Source organism: Sander lucioperca, chromosome 9, assembly GCF_008315115.2.
Source record: "Sander lucioperca isolate FBNREF2018 chromosome 9, SLUC_FBN_1.2, whole genome shotgun sequence".
Taxonomy (NCBI): Eukaryota; Metazoa; Chordata; class Actinopteri; order Perciformes; family Percidae; genus Sander; species Sander lucioperca.
In genome coordinates this window covers 38,608,142-38,625,641 of record NC_050181.1, presented here as the reverse complement: position 1 = coordinate 38,625,641, position 17,500 = coordinate 38,608,142, and the positions used below count along the sequence as shown (strand labels likewise).

The window sequence follows — 17,500 nt, the reverse complement described above, 5'->3', positions numbered from 1 at the left end:
TAATTATCTACTTGAGTTCATGTTGTTATAGAGGAGGAGAACCAGGAGAAGTTAACCCTCTCCTTGAGTTCATGTTGTTTATGGAGAAGGAGAACCAGGAAATGAGTCGGGGAGGAAATGCAACGCTACCCTGCCACGACCGAACAGTGTGCGTCGCCGCGACGTGTAGTTACATTACGTGATTTTTTTTTTTCCTCCCATCCTGTAGCCTACTCGCGCCCCCCCAGGAGAGTGTCTGCGCCCCCCCAGGGGGGCGGGCCCCACCAGTTGAGAACCACTGGATTAATTGATTAGCTGTCAACTATTAAATTAATCGCCAACTATTTTGATAATCGATTAATCGTTTGAGTCATTTTTTTATTAAAAAAACTCAGATTTCTCTGATTCCGGATTGTTAAATGTGAAGATCTTCTAGTATCTTCTCTCCTCTGGGACAGTTAACTGAAGATCTTCTAGTATCTTCTCTCCTCTGAGACAGTTAACTGAAGATCTTCTAGTATCTTCTCTCCTCTGGGACAGTTAACTGAAGATCTTCTAGTATCTTCTCTCCTCTGAGACAGTTAACTGAAGATCTTCTAGTATCTTCTCTCCTCTGGGACAGTTAACTGAAGATCTTCTAGTATCTTCTCTCCTCTGGGACAGTTAACTGAAGATCTTCTAGTATCTTCTCTCCTCTGGGACAGTTAACTGAAGATCTTCTAGTATCTTCTCTCCTCTGAGACAGTTAACTGAAGATCTTCTAGTATCTTCTCTCCTCTGGGACAGTTAACTGAAGATCTTCTAGTATCTTCTCTCCTCTGAGACAGTTAACTGAAGATCTTCTAGTATCTTCTCTCCTCTGAGACAGTTAACTGAAGATCTTCTAGTATCTTCTCTCCTCTGGGACAGTTAACTGAAGATCTTCTAGTATCTTCTCTCCTCTGGGACAGTTAACTGAAGATCTTCTAGTATCTTCTCTCCTCTGGGACAGTTAACTGAAGATCTTCTAGTATCTTCTCTCCTCTGGGACAGTTAACTGAAGATCTTCTAGTATCTTCTCTCCTCTGAGACAGTTAACTGAAGATCTTCTAGTATCTTCTCTCCTCTGAGACAGTTAACTGAAGATCTTTTGAGTTTTGGAAAAAACTAGACATGTGAGGACATCCTCTTAGACTTTGGGAAACTCTGATCCACATTTTTCACCATGTTTAGACATTTTTATAGATCAAACAACTAATCGATTAATCGAGAAAATAATCGACAGGTTAATCGACTATGAAAATAATCGTTAGTTGCAGCCCTATACTTCTCTCTAAAGACCGACTCACCGAGCGCCGCCACGGCGTACAGGCAGTTGACGATGCTGAAGTTGTCAAACTTGGCGCAGTCGTTGACGATGGCGTTGCAGAGCGTCTGGAAGTCCTGATGCTCCAGGATCTGGCGTCCGTCGGCTGCCTCTGCGGCTCCTCTGGGAGCCTCCGTGTCGGGGTCCTCGCCGCCGGGCGCTGCTCGCGGCGATGACGCCAGCGTTGGCGTGGCCTGCAGTAGCTGTCCGATCTTCTGCAAGGCCACGGGGTAGTGGTTGTGGGAGATCTTGGCAGGGTTCTGTGTAACCCAGCGCAAGACCTCGTCAGGACGCCGCGAGCGCTCGATGAGCCGCTTCATGGTGAAGAACGTGTCGTAGCTCATCTTCTCGTGGATGAAGTTCCACGTCTTCTTCCTGCTGCCCACAGCGGCGGCCGGAGCCCCTCCTCCGTATGAGTGGTAGTGTGCATGGTGCTGGTAGTGAGGGGGCAGCGGGGGAGGGGCCAGGTGGGCAGGCTGTGGGTGGTAGTGGGGGTGGAAGTGCGCCCCTCTGTGAGCATCAGGGCGCCCCTGGTACAGCGGGAAGGTAGGGGGAGGCGGGGCTGGGTGTGGGTGATGGGGAAGGTGAGGGTGAGGGGGGTGAGGGGCCTCCAGGACGGCCAGACCCGCCCGTCGACCCTGTTTAACCCCCCCTCCTCCCCCTCCTCCTCCTCCTCCCCCCGCAGGGTTGTAGAGGCGGGTGGCGTACATGGCAACTGGCTGAGCGGCAGCGGGGCGGGGAAGGTGGCGAGCTCGGCTCAGGAGGCGCCACCCAGAGAACAAACACAGCATAGTCCAACAGCCAGGCTGTCTGGAGGCAACAGCACGCCACTCCTACACAGGAAGAGAAGGAGGGGTTAAAGGAACAGCCCCGAAATCACCATCACCAAACCCACCAGACTCCATGGAAATAATCAGTACTTTTAGCGTGTATAGAGCCAGCATATCTCCACCAGACTCCATGTAAATAATCAGGACTTTTAGCGTGTATAGAGCCAGCATATTTCCACCAGACTCCATGTAAATAATCAGGACTTTTAGCGTGTATAGAGCCAGCATATTTCCACATGAAAATGGGTGAATTAAGAGTTTAATTCAACCAAACCAGAGTGGTGATTGTTGGAACAGTGGAAAGATGAACCAAGACAGTTTTTGGTAGTTTAATTTAGTTTCTGTCCACTTTGAATGAAGTGTGTTTTACGATGATAAAAGTACTGATTATTTACATGGAGTCTGGTGGAGTTTGGTGATGGATGGAAGCAGGAGGACATCTGACTGTCTGTCTAGCTGACATGCGACTGTTAGCCAGACTGCTAATTGCTAACTGCTAACTGACTGCATCTCCGCCGTTAGCAGTTACTGTCAGTTAGCAGTTACTGTCAGTTAGCAGGTTGGCTGTCAGTTAGCAGTTACTGTCAGTTAGCAGTTTCTGTCAGTTAGCAGTTACTGTCAGTTAGCAGGTCGGCTGTCAGTTAGCAGTTACTGTCTGTTAGCAGGTCGGCTGTCTGTTAGCAGTTACTGTCAGTTAGGTGTTACAGTCTGTTAGCAGTTACTGTCAGTTAGGTGTTACAGTCTGTTAGCAGTTACTGTCAGTTAGCAGCTCGGCTGTCTGTTAGCAGTTACTGTCTGTTAGCAGTTACGGTCTGTTAGCAGTTACGGTCTGTTAGCAGTTACGGTCTGTTAGCAGGTCGGCTGTCAGTTAGCAGTTACTGTCTGTTAGCAGTTACAGTCTGTTAGCAGTTACAGTCTGTTAGCAGCTCGGCTGTCAGTTAGCAGTTAGCCGGCCGGCTGCCTGTAGCATGTCCGGGGATTGAACCACAACAGAAGCTCCAGAGATGAACTAAACTAAAACAAGCTAACGGAGGCTACACGCTACACCTGTTAGCCGTGACTGTAAGCTTAGCTACAGTTAGCTGATCTGTTAGCATGTTAGCGTCAGTGTGTCCTTCTCTCAGTCGTATAACCTGCTTATTAACCGAGTAACTATCCCGGTTATAACCGGTTATAACCGGGTGAACTGTGTGATTACCTCATAGCTCAGTAACACCGGCAGCTCCGCTCTGCTGAAACACTAAGGCCGCTGACAGCGCGGGTTCACCGGGGAAACAGGCAGCGGTCAGCCGCTTCATTCCTCCACACAACCCGCAGACGCCATCCTGCATTACCCGGCATGCACCTGTAGGAGAGGGCGGTCCGACCGCGCCATCTGGCGGCCGTTCTGTATATCACTGATTTATTACTGTACATTAATACTCTATTATTGTACATTAATACTATATTACTATTAATACTATATGACTGTATATTACTACTATAGTACTATTAATACTATATGACTGTATATTAATACTATATTACTATTAATACTATATGACTGTATATTACTACTATAGTACTATTAATACTATATGACTGTATATTACTACTATAGTACTATTAATACTATATGACTGTATATTACTACTATAGTACTATTAATACTATATGACTGTATATTACTACTATAGTACTATTAATACTATATGACTGTATATTACTACTATAGTACTATTAATACTATATGACTGTATATTACTACTATAGTACTATTAATACTATATGACTGTATATTACTACTATAGTACTATTAATACTATATGACTGTATATTACTACTATAGTACTATTAATACTATATGACTGTATATTACTACCATAGTACTATTAATACTATATGACTGTATATTACTACTATAGTACTATTAATACTATATGACTGTATATTACTACTATAGTACTATTAATACTATATGACTGTATATTACTACTATAGTACTATTAATACTATATGACTGTATATTACTACTATATTACTATTAATACTATATGACTGTATAGTACTACCATAGTACTATTAATACTATATGACTGTATATTACTACCATAGTACTATTAATACTATATGACTGTATATTACTACTATAGTACTATTAATACTATATGACTGTATAGTACTACCATAGTACTATTAATACTATATGACTGTATATTACTACCATAGTACTATTAATACTATATGACTGTATAGTACTACTATATTACTATTAATACTATATGACTGTATAGTACTACCATAGTACTATTAATACTATATGACTGTATAGTACTACTATATTACTATTAATACTATATGACTGTATATTACTACCATAGTACTATTAATACTATATGACTGTATATTACTACTATAGTACTATTAATACTATATGACTGTATAGTACTACTATAGTACTATTAATACTATATGACTGTATAGTACTACTATAGTACTATTAATACTATATGACTGTATAGTACTACTATAGTACTATTAATACTATATGACTGTATAGTACTACCATAGTACTATTAATACTATATGACTGTATAGTACTACTATAGTACTATTAATACTATATGACTGTATAGTACTACTATAGTACTATTAATACTATATGACTGTATATTACTACTATAGTACTATTAATACTATATGACTGTATATTACTACTATAGTACTATTAATACTATATGACTGTATATTACTACTATATTACTATTAATACTATATGACTGTATATTACTACTATATTACTATTAATACTATATGACTGTATAGTACTACCATAGTACTATTAATACTATATGACTGTATATTACTACTATAGTACTATTAATACTATATGACTGTATAGTACTACCATAGTACTATTAATACTATATGACTGTATATTACTACCATAGTACTATTAATACTATATGACTGTATATTACTACCATAGTACTATTAATACTATATGACTGTATAGTACTACCATAGTACTATTAATACTATATGACTGTATATTACTACCATAGTACTATTAATACTATATGACTGTATAGTACTACCATAGTACTATTAATACTATATGACTGTATAGTACTACCATAGTACTATTAATACTATATGACTGTATAGTACTACCATAGTACTATTAATACTATATGACTGTATAGTACTACCATAGTACTATTAATACTATATGACTGTATATTACTACCATAGTACTATTAATACTATATGACTGTATAGTACTACTATAGTACTATTAATACTATATGACTGTATAGTACTACCATAGTACTATTAATACTATATGACTGTATATTACTACTATAGTACTATTAATACTATATGACTGTATAGTACTACTATAGTACTATTAATACTATATGACTGTATAGTACTACCATAGTACTATTAATACTATATGACTGTATATTACTACTATAGTACTATTAATACTATATGACTGTATAGTACTACTATAGTACTATTAATACTATATGACTGTATAGTACTACCATAGTACTATTAATACTATATGACTGTATAGTACTACCATAGTACTATTAATACTATATGACTGTATAGTACTACCATAGTACTATTAATACTATATGACTGTATATTACTACTATAGTACTATTAATACTATATGACTGTATAGTACTACTATAGTACTATTAATACTATATGACTGTATATTACTACTATAGTACTATTAATACTATATGACTGTATATTACTACCATAGTACTATTAATACTATATGACTGTATAGTACTACCATAGTACTATTAATACTATATGACTGTATAGTACTACCATAGTACTATTAATACTATATGACTGTATAGTACTACTATAGTACTATTAATACTATATGACTGTATAGTACTACTATAGTACTATTAATACTATATGACTGTATAGTACTACTATAGTACTATTAATACTATATGACTGTATAGTACTACTATAGTACTATTAATACTATATGACTGTATAGTACTACTATAGTACTATTAATACTATATGACTGTATATTACTACTATAGTACTATTAATACTATATGACTGTATATTACTACTATAGTACTATTAATACTATATGACTGTATAGTACTACCATAGTACTATTAATACTATATGACTGTATATTACTACTATAGTACTATTAATACTATATGACTGTATAGTACTACCATAGTACTATTAATACTATATGACTGTATAGTACTACCATAGTACTATTAATACTATATGACTGTATATTACTACTATAGTACTATTAATACTATATGACTGTATAGTACTACTATAGTACTATTAATACTATATGACTGTATAGTACTACCATAGTACTATTAATACTATATGACTGTATATTACTACTATAGTACTATTAATACTATATGACTGTATAGTACTACTATAGTACTATTAATACTATATGACTGTATAGTACTACCATAGTACTATTAATACTATATGACTGTATAGTACTACTATAGTACTATTAATACTATATGACTGTATAGTACTACCATAGTACTATTAATACTATATGACTGTATAGTACTACTATAGTAGTGTATAAAGACTTAAAGAGTGGATTTAGAGACAGAAAGGTGGATTCAAAGTCTAAAAAAGTGGATTTAGAGATTTTTTTAGGTTTCAAAACCACCGATTTTGAAACCTAAATTAAAGTTAATAATTTGTTTTGTTGAAAGTCAGAGAATTTATCTTTTGATGAAATACATTTTGAAAAATTAAACTGAATGTGAACACTTGTGCTTTTTATCTTAAAAATGAGTCACAAACCTCCTCCAATAGGAGACATGAGCAAGATTATTTAAGATTTTATTATTATTATTATTATTATATTATTGTTATTATTATATTATATTATTATATTGTTATTATTATTGTTATTATTATTATTATTATTATTAGTATTATTATATTATTATTGTTATTATTATATTATATTATTATATTTTTATATTATGACATTATATTATTATATTATATTATTATATTGTTATATTATTATATTATTATAGTATATTATTATATGTTATATTATTATATGATTAGGTTATTATGTTATTATATTATATCATTGTATTATCATATTATATTATTATATTGTTATATTGTTATTATTATATTATTAATGTAATATATTGTTGCCCTGTGGGCGGCAGCAGAGCGCCGTAAAGGCGTCTAGACTGCCAGCAGAAGAAGTCCAGCAGAGTAAAGATGGCGGAGCGCTGTGATTACGGACCAGAAATGTTGCATTAGAGTCCCGTGTAGAGCCCGGTGGTGCTGCTGTGTTTGTGCCGGTGCCGGTGAGAGGATGGCGCACCTTTACCTGCGGCTGTCAGCCGGCTGTAGGAACACCTTCCGGCGGCTGCTGCCCTCCAACGCTCCGGCCAGGCTGGTAGGTGGATCACATGCTAACATGCTAACATGCTAACAGCGGCCAAAACAAGCGCAGACACGCACCGGCCTGTTCTGCGTCACAGGGGCTTAATGACAGGGTTAGGGGGCGGGGCGTAATGACAGGGTTAGGGTGCTTAATGACAGGGTTAGCAGGCCATGGCTTAAATTAGTCTTCTACCAGGTGTGTTAGGACAGGTACAGGTACCTCTCAGGGAGTCAGAGGTCACTTTGGTTTACTCTCACACTGGAGGAATAGTCCTAATAATAATAATAATAATAATAATAATAATAATAATAATAATAATAATAATTCTACTCACTTTGCTACTTCAGTGAGAGTATTATCATCTAAATATACTTAAAGTACCAAAAGTAAAAGTACTCATTCTGCAGAATATTCCCTCTGAGATGTAGTGGAGTAGAAGTTAGGATAGATTACTACACCTAATGTTAGCTAGCTAACTAGACAGAGAGACAGACAGGCAGGGAGACAGACAGGCAGAGAGACAGGGAGACAGACAGGCAGACAGAGAGACAGACAGGCAGGGAGACAGACAGGCAGAGAGACAGGGAGACAGACAGGCAGACAGACAGGGAGACAGAGACAGGGAGAGAGACAGACAGAGAGACAGAAAGGCAGGCAGGCAGAGAGACAGACAGACAGGCAGATAGACAGAGAGAGACAGACAGAGAGACAGCAGGCAGGCAGGCAGACAGACAGGCAAAGAGACAGGCAGAGACAGACAGACAGACAGACAGAGAGAGAGAGACAGACAGACCTATACACAGTGTGTGTGAGACAGGCACATGGCTGTGTTATTATGACTGTTGGTGTGAGACAGGCACATGGCTGTGTGTGAGACAGGCACATGGCTGTGTTATTATGACTGTTGGTGTGAGACAGGCACATGGCTGTGTGTGAGACAGACACATGGCTGTGTGTGAGACAGGCACATGGCTGTGTGTGAGACAGGCACATGGCTGTGTGTGAGACAGACACATGGCTGTGTGTGAGACAGACACATGGCTGTGTGTGAGACAGGCACATGGCTGTGTGTGAGACAGACACATGGCTGTGTGTGAGACAGGCACATGGCTGTGTGTGAGACAGACACATGGCTGTGTGTGAGACAGACACATGGCTGTGTGTGAGACAGACACATGGCTGTGTTATTGTCTCTGGGACATGCTAATGCTAACCCTAACTCACTGATGTGTGTCTGCAGATGATTTCATAACCCTACATAGGGCTGCACGATTAATCGTTGTAAAATCGCGATCTCGATTCATCCTGTTCACAATTTAATTTTTAAACAACTTTTTTTTAATTAAAAAATTAAAAATTAAAAAAAAATGTTTCTGACTGATCTCATGTAATTTTACGAGCCGACTGCATCACAAACACTACTAGTCTTCTGTGAGTGGATGGACGGTATAGAAAGGGTTTAAAGCTCTCAGGCCTCGTGGTGATGACCACTGAGCTCTAGCTGCTAAAACACATCTCTGTTGGGTGCTGCTGATTAGTTTAGTGTTGTCGTGGTTCATGTGTGTAGTAAACATTACACTAGGTGAGGAAAAAAATCATGATATTAATTCTAAGCTAAAAAATGGTGATTGATGTTTTTCCCCGAGTCGTGCAGGCCTAGCCGTACAGACAGACAGCCTCCTGATTATTTACATGGAGTCTGGTGGAAATATGCTGGCTCTATACACGCTAAAAGTACTGATTATTTACATGGAGTCTGGTGGAGATATGCTGGCTCTATACACGCTAAAAGTCCTGATTATTTACATGGAGTCTGGTGGAAATATGCTGGCTCTATACACGCTAAAAGTCCTGATTATTTACATGGAGTCTGGTGGAAATATGCTGGCTCTATACATGCTAAAAGTACTGATTATTTACATGGAGTCTGGTGGAAATATGCTGGCTCTATACATGCTAAAAGTCCTGTTTATTTACATGGAGTCTGGTGGAAATATGCTGGCTCTATACACGCTAAAAGTACTGATTATTTACATGGAGTCTGGTGGAGATATGCTGGCTCTATACACGCTAAAAGTCCTGATTATTTACATGGAGTCTGGTGGAAATATGCTGGCTCTATACACGCTAAAAGTACTGATTATTTACATGGAGTCTGGTGGAGATATGCTGGCTCTATACACGCTAAAAGTCCTGATTATTTACATGGAGTCTGGTGGAAATATGCTGGCTCTGTACATGCTAAAAGTCCTGATATTTACATGGAGTCTGGTGGAATATGCTGGCTCTATACATGCTAAAAGTACTGATTATTTACATGGAGTCTGGTGGAAATATGCTGGCTCTATACATGCTAAAAGTCCTGTTTATTTACATGGAGTCTGGTGGAAATATGCTGGCTCTATACACGCTAAAAGTACTGATTATTTACATGGAGTCTGGTGGAGATATGCTGGCTCTATACACGCTAAAAGTCCTGATTATTTACATGGAGTCTGGTGGAAATATGCTGGCTCTGTACATGCTAAAAGTCCTGATTATTTACATGGAGTCTGGTGGGTTAGTGACTCTAACTGCTGCTGAACATTAGTCCTGTAGGGTTACATTACAGCTTGGTTCTGGTTTAATACTGGACCAGTTTCACAGACTGTTGTTCCATCAGACACTCAGACACACACACACACACACACACACACACACACACACACACACACACACACAGGTGATGGCGAGATGTTGACGCTCTGGACGGTGGTTAGAGCTGTAATCGGGCCTTAAAAGTTCAGCCCGACAAGGCCCGAGCCCGACAGAATTCGGCCCGAGCCCGACCAGTACATTTTGATTGACAGATTTTTAAAAGCCCAAACCCGTTTACAGCCCGACTGAACAAAAGGCCGTCTATCAGCGGTGGTTAGAGCGCATGTCGGAAAATAGCGCGGACACGCTCTTCACGCCGCCAGCGGGCACACGCACCACTCGGCGGGAAAGGGAGAGAAAGAAAAAAGAGACTGCGCCGCACGCACACAGCTCTTTTGTCTTCCGTCAAGAATGAGTAATTTATACATTTTTTAACATCATTTATTCATGACTAACGGAGGCTATCGGCCAGTTGGAAGTTGGGACAAAGAAATAAAAGAAGTCCTCCAGAAGCCAGCCTCCGTTTCACCTCCTCAGCATCCATTTACACGCTGATCCAAACGCTTCACCGGACCGCTCGGAGCGCAAGCCCGACCCGGCCCGAGCCCGTGTAACATGATAGAAATGAAGACCGAACCTGACCGAACCCTTCGGTCCCGTCGGGTCCCGTCGTGTCCCGTCGTGTCCCGTCGGGTTGGGGCAAAGATCTTCAGCTCTACGGTGGTTAGTGCTCACAGCACCACCTGCTGCTCACAGATTAGGGCTGCACCATATGAGGAACGTACGCTGCCATGTTGGATATCTTGATAATAATTAGGCCTGCATGACTCGGAGAAAAACATGAATCATGATTTCTTTCTCACCAAGTGTGATGTTACACACATGAACCATGACAACACTAAACTAATCAGCAGCACCCAACAGAGATGTGTTTTAGCAGCTAGAGCTCAGTGGTCATCACCAGAGGCTTGGGAGAGCTTTAAAACCTTTTTTATATCGTCATAGCAACCTGCTTTTTTTTTTTTTTTTTTTTTAAACGCACAAAATAAAATATTTCGGTGAACATTGTGATTGGTCAACATTGTCTGGAAAAAAAGTTTTGATTGATTATTTTAGAAACTACTTGACTTAGTTAATTATGATGTCACTATGTTGTGTGTGATGTCTACTTCCTGTCTGTCAGGCGATGTATACGACCACGGCGGAGGTGGCGAGGGGGCGGAGCCTGCTGAGTGACCTGCTGGGAGCCTATCAGAGGCTGAGCTCCAGACCTCCCAAAGGTACACACACACACACACACACACACACACACACACACACACACACACACACACACACACACACATATCTCTGTGTGTAGGCGTGTGTATGTCTCTCTGTGTGTGTGTCTCTTTGTGTGTGTGTGTGTGTCTCTGTGTGTGTGTGTGTGTGTGTGTGTGTCTCTGTGTGTAGGTGTGTGTGTGTGTGTGTGTGTGTGTGTGTGTAGGTGTGTGTGTGTGTGTGTGTGTGTGTGTGTGTGTGTGTGTGTGTGTCTCTGTGTGTGTGTGTCTGTGTGTGTGTGTGTCTCTGTGTGTAGGTGTGTGTGTGTGTGTGTGTGTGTGTGTGTAGGTGTGTGTGTGTGTGTGTGTGTGTGTCTGAACAGTGATGTTTGTTTTCTCTTCTTCAGGTTTTGAGAAATATTTCCCAGAAGGTCAGAAAACTCCAAAAACCACGGAAGCTGAAGCAGCAACCAAAGGTAGAAGCTCCTCTGGTTTCCATGACTACTGAGCATGTTACGGTAGTCAAAGCCAGATGAGATGGAGGCATGTCCAAACATGTCAGGTTCAGCAGTTCAGACTACACATCTCTGTTTTCATGTGTTACAGTGAGGCAGCCTGGACTCTTATGTCTCCATGTTTCTGGGAACAATCTGGCACCAGACTCCATGTAAATAATCAGTGATTTTATCATGGTACAAAACACACTTCATTCAAAGTGGACAGAAACTAAATCAAACTATCAAAAGCCGTCTTGGTTCATCTTTCCACTGTTCCAACAATCACCACTCTGGTTTGGTTAAAATAAACCCTTAATTCACCCATTTACATGTGGAAATATGCTGCTCTATACACACTAAAAGTCCTGATTATTTACATGGAGTCTGGTGGAAATATGCTGCTCTATACACACTAAAAGTCCTGATTATTTACATGGAGTCTGGTGGAAATATGCTGCTCTATACACACTAAAAGTCCTGATTATTTACATGGAGTCTGGTAGAAATATGCTGCTCTATACACACTAAAAGTCCTGATTATTTACATGGAGTCTGGTGGAAATATGCTGCTCTATACACACTAAAAGTCCTGATTATTTACATGGAGTCTGGTGGAAATATGCTGGCTCTATACACGCTAAAAGTACTGATTATTTACATGGAGTCTGGTGGAAATATGCTGCTCTATACACACTAAAAGTCCTGATTATTTACATGGAGTCTGGTGGAAATATGCTGCTCTATACACACTAAAAGTCCTGATTATTTACATGGAGTCTGGTGGAAATATGCTGGCTCTATACACGCTAAAAGTACTGATTATTTACATGGAGTCTGGTGGAAATATGCTGGCTCTATACATGCTAAAAGTCCTGATTATTTACATGGAGTCTGGTGGAAATATGCTGGCTCCATACACGCTAAAAGTCCTGATTATTTACATGGAGTCTGGTGGGTTAGTGACTCTAACTGCTGCTGAACATTAGTCCTGTAGGGTTACATTACAGCTTGGTTCTGGTTTAATACTGGACCAGTTTCACAGATTGTTGTTCCATCAGACACTCAGACACACACACACACACACACACACACACACACACACACACACACACACACACATGGAGACAGAGAGTCCAGGTGGAAAATCAAACCCAAAGTTACTCTTTAAGTGGAAGAAACAGACCTGGTCAGCTGCTTTACGTGTGTTCTGTTGTGTTCCCAGAAGCCAAACCTGCCGACGCACAGAAAGCTTCTGGGAAGTCTGGAGGAGGAGGAGGAGGAGGAGGAGGAGGAGGAGGAGGAGGAGGAGGAGGAGGGAAACGAGGAGGGCGTAGGGAAGATTCCCACTGGTACACCCGTCTGCAGAAGGTCAGTTGGGGGGGAGAGAGATGAGTTGAGGGCCATGTTCAATCTCTAGACAGTGTGCAGTAGGGCTGTGCAATTAATCAAAATGTAATCGTGATTATGGTTTCGGCTCCCAATGATCACAAAAACAGAATAATCCAGAAAAACAATTATTTAGTTAATTACGTTTTGCAAAGCTAATATCACAGTTGTATGTGTGGTTTATACTGTTGATTTATGAATTTATTAAACTTTTCCCAGTTTTTAAGTTCATTAATTGCAACATCTTTCCAGAAGTCAACGAGGAATCATGTTAAATTATTGTGATTTCAATATTGATTGAAATAATCGTGATTATATTTTTTTCCATAATGGAGCAGCCCTAGTGTGCAGCGTTTTCTTTGTTTTTTGGGTAGAACGGCATGTTTCCTGTGAACGTTGGGAAGCGCTGGTTCAACAGGCTCTGAGGCTTGTTTTTGGGGGTTCTGGGATTCTGCCGGATGTCCCGTCACCTTCCAGGGCTTGACCTTAGCACCTGCCCACCCCCAAATGTGGGTAGATTTTCAGCAGTGGCGGGTAACGCACTCACTCTCACTAGCCACTCTGACAGGGTGCAGACCATAGTCAGTATATATATAATGGAGCAGCAGGTCCCGTGTCTCTGGACGGAGACCAGTGAAGTCTCTTTCCCGGTGATGGCTGAGCGTTACTGAGCAGCCTCCAACTGAGCTTGAAGACGTAGATGTGACGTGAGCAACCTGTCTGAAAGTTGGAAGTCTTCTGGTAGCTGTGGCCAAGAGAAATCTCAATCATATCCCAATCTAGCAGAGACGGAGAGCGTAGGTATATGTAAGGAGATAACATAGACACAGGCTAATTATTGATCACTAAAATGATAGTTAACATTAGTAATTAAACTTAAACAGCTAATGGAAGTCCAAACTGCCTGAGAGCTTCTCCTGTACTATACGGTAATTCCTCTACTATGAGACAGGAAGTCTCGTGGTTATGACCCAATCGTTAGCCTATTTTTATAAAAAACGTCTGCTACGGAGCCATAAACGTGAGCTACAAGGTAATGGAGCCTTTTATACATTGTCGTGTTTCTTTAGAAAATCAACAACGGACAAATAGAGTCTTTAAACTCTTCAGATGTAAAGTTATTCTCTGTCAAAGTGACGTCAAAATGAATGGCAGTCAATGGGATGCTAACGGGAGGTGATGGCTTGTTAGCATCAAAATGAATGGCAGTCAATGGGATGCTAACGGGAGCTGATGGCTTGGTAGCATCAACATGGCGCCATAGGAGCTACGTGGTCCGAAGAAAAGACAGACTTCAAAATAAAACAGGAAATGGGAAAACCAACACAAAACATGAAACCAACTAAACAAAGAAACTTGACAAAGGGACCAGACGTGACAACTCTGGCAGGTGTTTGGAACTGTAGTCCAATCAGATTTGATCCTCACTGAAAATTCAACTCTCTATATACCAGTCCTTCCAGAAAAATGAGAGTTTTTTTGTGATAGTTTTGGGCTAAACTCCTTGATTATGCGTCACGTTTTCTTTAAAAATGTGAGGAATATGCGGGATATTTATGCAATTTTATGTGATGAAATTGTGAGAACTTTTTTAAACTGTGGTTTCATCGTGGCTTCATCGCGGAGTTTGCAGCTTTTCGATGATGTTCACGTCACTTCATAACGTTCCCATGGCAACAGGGGGAAACGGCTGCTCTTGTGTGAAGTAAACGCAACATTTTTCATCTTTCTGTTAAGATATATGGGACTTTTTTTACAAAGAAAATGCGGGGATTATGAAATCATGCAAGCCCTGCAGATTTTGCGCAGAAATCGGCAATTTATGCAGCGAAAGTGCGGCGTGTTTGAAAAAATGCAGCCCCCGAAATAAATATGCGGACTTTGGCTAATTATGCATTGAATTATGGGATGGCATGATCAGGTTTTTCTGGAGAGACTGAAATATCTTCACATTCAGTTCTCAGAATTCAATTTCAAGTTACAGTCACAGTAACTTGAAATTTAATTGTCTCCTTCGTGTGTGTGTGTCTCTGTGTGTGTGTGTGTGTGTCTCTGTGTGTGTGTGTGTGTGTCTCTGTGTGTGTGTGTCTCTGTGTGTGTGTGTGTGTGTGTCTCTGTGTGTGTGTGTGTGTGTGTGTGTGTGTGTGTGTGTGTGTGTCTCTGTGTGTGTGTGTGTGTGTGTGTGTGTGTGTGTGTCTCTGTGTGTGTGTGTGTGTGTGTGTGTGTGTGTGTGTGTGTGTGTGTGTGTGTGTGTGTGTGAGGACTATGGTTACCTGGTGAATCAGAGTTCTCTGTGGTCTGTTTCAGGGAGACGTCCCCTGGGATGATAAGGAGTTCAGGATGTACCTGCTGAGCGGAGCGGCGTTCTGGACAACCGTCACGTATTACGTCTTCTTCAGGGACGGAGGACGAGAAGTCACCTGGAAGGACTTGTTAACAACTACCTGACCAGAGGAGTGGTGAGCACTGGGAGGGAGGGAGGGGAGAGAGAGAGGTCTCCATGTCTGGTTCTCAGTGAAGTAGAATTATTTCTACTCTGATGTTTAATGATTTAGTATGACTGTACAGCAGTATAACTCCAGGTGTGGTGTAGTAGTAGTATGACTGTACAGCAGTATAACTCCAGGTGGTGTAGTAGTAGTATGACTGTACAGCAGTATAACTCCCAGGTGGTGTAGTAGTAGTATGACTGTACAGCAGTATAACTCCAGGTGGTGTAGTAGTAGTATGACTGTACAGCAGTATAACTCCAGGTGGTGTAGTAGTAGTATGACTGTACAGCAGTATAACTCCAGGTGGGTAGTAGTAGTATGCTGTACAGCAGTATAACTCCAGGTGGGTGTTTGTTTTGTCACCAGGTGGACCGGTTGGAGGTGGTCAACAGCGCTACGTTAAAGTGGTCCTTCTCTTCAGGGCAGACGCCAGTGGACGGGGTGAGATCACATACTGTCCTTCTCATTCAAGTCAGAGGTTTCCCTCCGTGTGTGTTTTAGGTGTCCCAGACACACACACACACACACACACACACACACACACACACACACACACACACACACACACACACACACACACACACACACAGCTTCGCTTCAGAGCTCGAATCTCCTATGGAGCCATTTTGATGCTACCAAGCCATCAGCTCCCCGTTAGCATCCCATTGACTGCCATTCATTCTGACGTCACTTTGACAGAGAAAACTTTATCATCTGAAGAGTTTAAAGACTCTATTGTCCGTTGTTGATTTCTAAAGAAACACGACAATGTATAAAAGGCTCCATTACTTGTAGCTCACGTTATGGCTCCGTAGCAGACGTTTTTATAAAAATAGGCTAACGATTGGGTCATAACCACGAGACTTCCGGTCTCATAGTAGAGGAATACCGTAGTACAGGAGAAGCTCTCAGGCAGTTTGGACTTCCATTAGCTGTTTAAGTTGATTACTAATGTAAACTATCATTTAGTGATCAATAATTAGCCTGTGTCTATGTTATCTCCTTACATATACCTACGCTCTCCGTCTCGTGCTAGATTGGGAATGATTGAGATTTCTCTTGGCACAGCTACCAGAAGACTTCCAACTTTCAGACAGGTTGCTCACGTCACATCTACGTCTTCAAGCTCAGTTGGAGGCTGCTCAGTAACGCTCAGCATCACCGGAAAGAGACTTCACTGGTCTCGTCCAGAACACGGGCCTGCTGCTCCATCATATATATACTGACTATGGATAAAACGTGTCGGACATCATGACATCTTTGTATACATTTTCATTCATTTACATTAGTAAGCTACAGGACAGCGTCTTTTAAAACATGAAATGCGTCATTGTACCCAGCACTTCTGTAAAATCACTTCCGAATGCGTCTCTGTCCCCAGGACTTTTCAACCAAACTGACGCCTACACGCACACCACATGCTGCACACACACGCACGCACGCACGCAAGACCTTTTAGTTAAAGAGTAAGATCTTTTAGTTTAACATGAAACAGCCCGATATCCCCATCACCAACCCACCAGACTCCATGTAAATAATCAGACTTTAGTGTGTATAGAGCCAGCATATTTTCACCAGACGCCATGTAAATAATCACAACTTTTAGCGTGTATAGAGCCAGCATATTTA

The 17,500-nt window shown here is 40.7% G+C and overlaps 2 protein-coding genes across 3 annotated transcripts in view; one reads left to right on the top strand and one right to left on the bottom strand.

The window, feature by feature from the left end:
* The window catches only part of LOC116065601 (FAST kinase domain-containing protein 3, mitochondrial-like), a 19,639-nt gene extending 16,122 nt beyond the window's left edge, over positions 1–3,517 (bottom strand). The window contains exons 1-3 of one of the 2 annotated variants that reach the window (XM_036005422.1): positions 3,353–3,517; positions 1,508–2,157; positions 1,308–1,468 (exon numbers count right to left, since the gene is read on the bottom strand). In XM_036005422.1, the coding sequence (XP_035861315.1) occupies positions 1,308–1,468; positions 1,508–2,115 (769 nt within the window). In that variant the 5' untranslated portion in view covers positions 2,116–2,157; positions 3,353–3,517. Of the gene's footprint in view, positions 1–1,307; positions 2,158–3,352 lie in introns of both variants that reach the window. The other variant, XM_036005421.1, reaches the window with a different exon arrangement.
* Positions 3,518–7,401: 3,884 nt separating this feature from the next.
* Positions 7,402–15,829, top strand: LOC118495886 (AFG3-like protein 2). Its single transcript, XM_036005271.1, has 5 exons — positions 7,402–7,612; positions 11,421–11,517; positions 11,904–11,972; positions 13,216–13,361; positions 15,687–15,829. The coding sequence occupies exons 1-5, from the start codon at positions 7,529–7,531 to the stop codon at positions 15,825–15,827; spliced, it is 537 nt and encodes a 178-aa protein (XP_035861164.1). The 5' UTR covers positions 7,402–7,528; the 3' UTR covers positions 15,828–15,829.
* Positions 15,830–17,500: the final 1,671 nt, after the last annotated feature.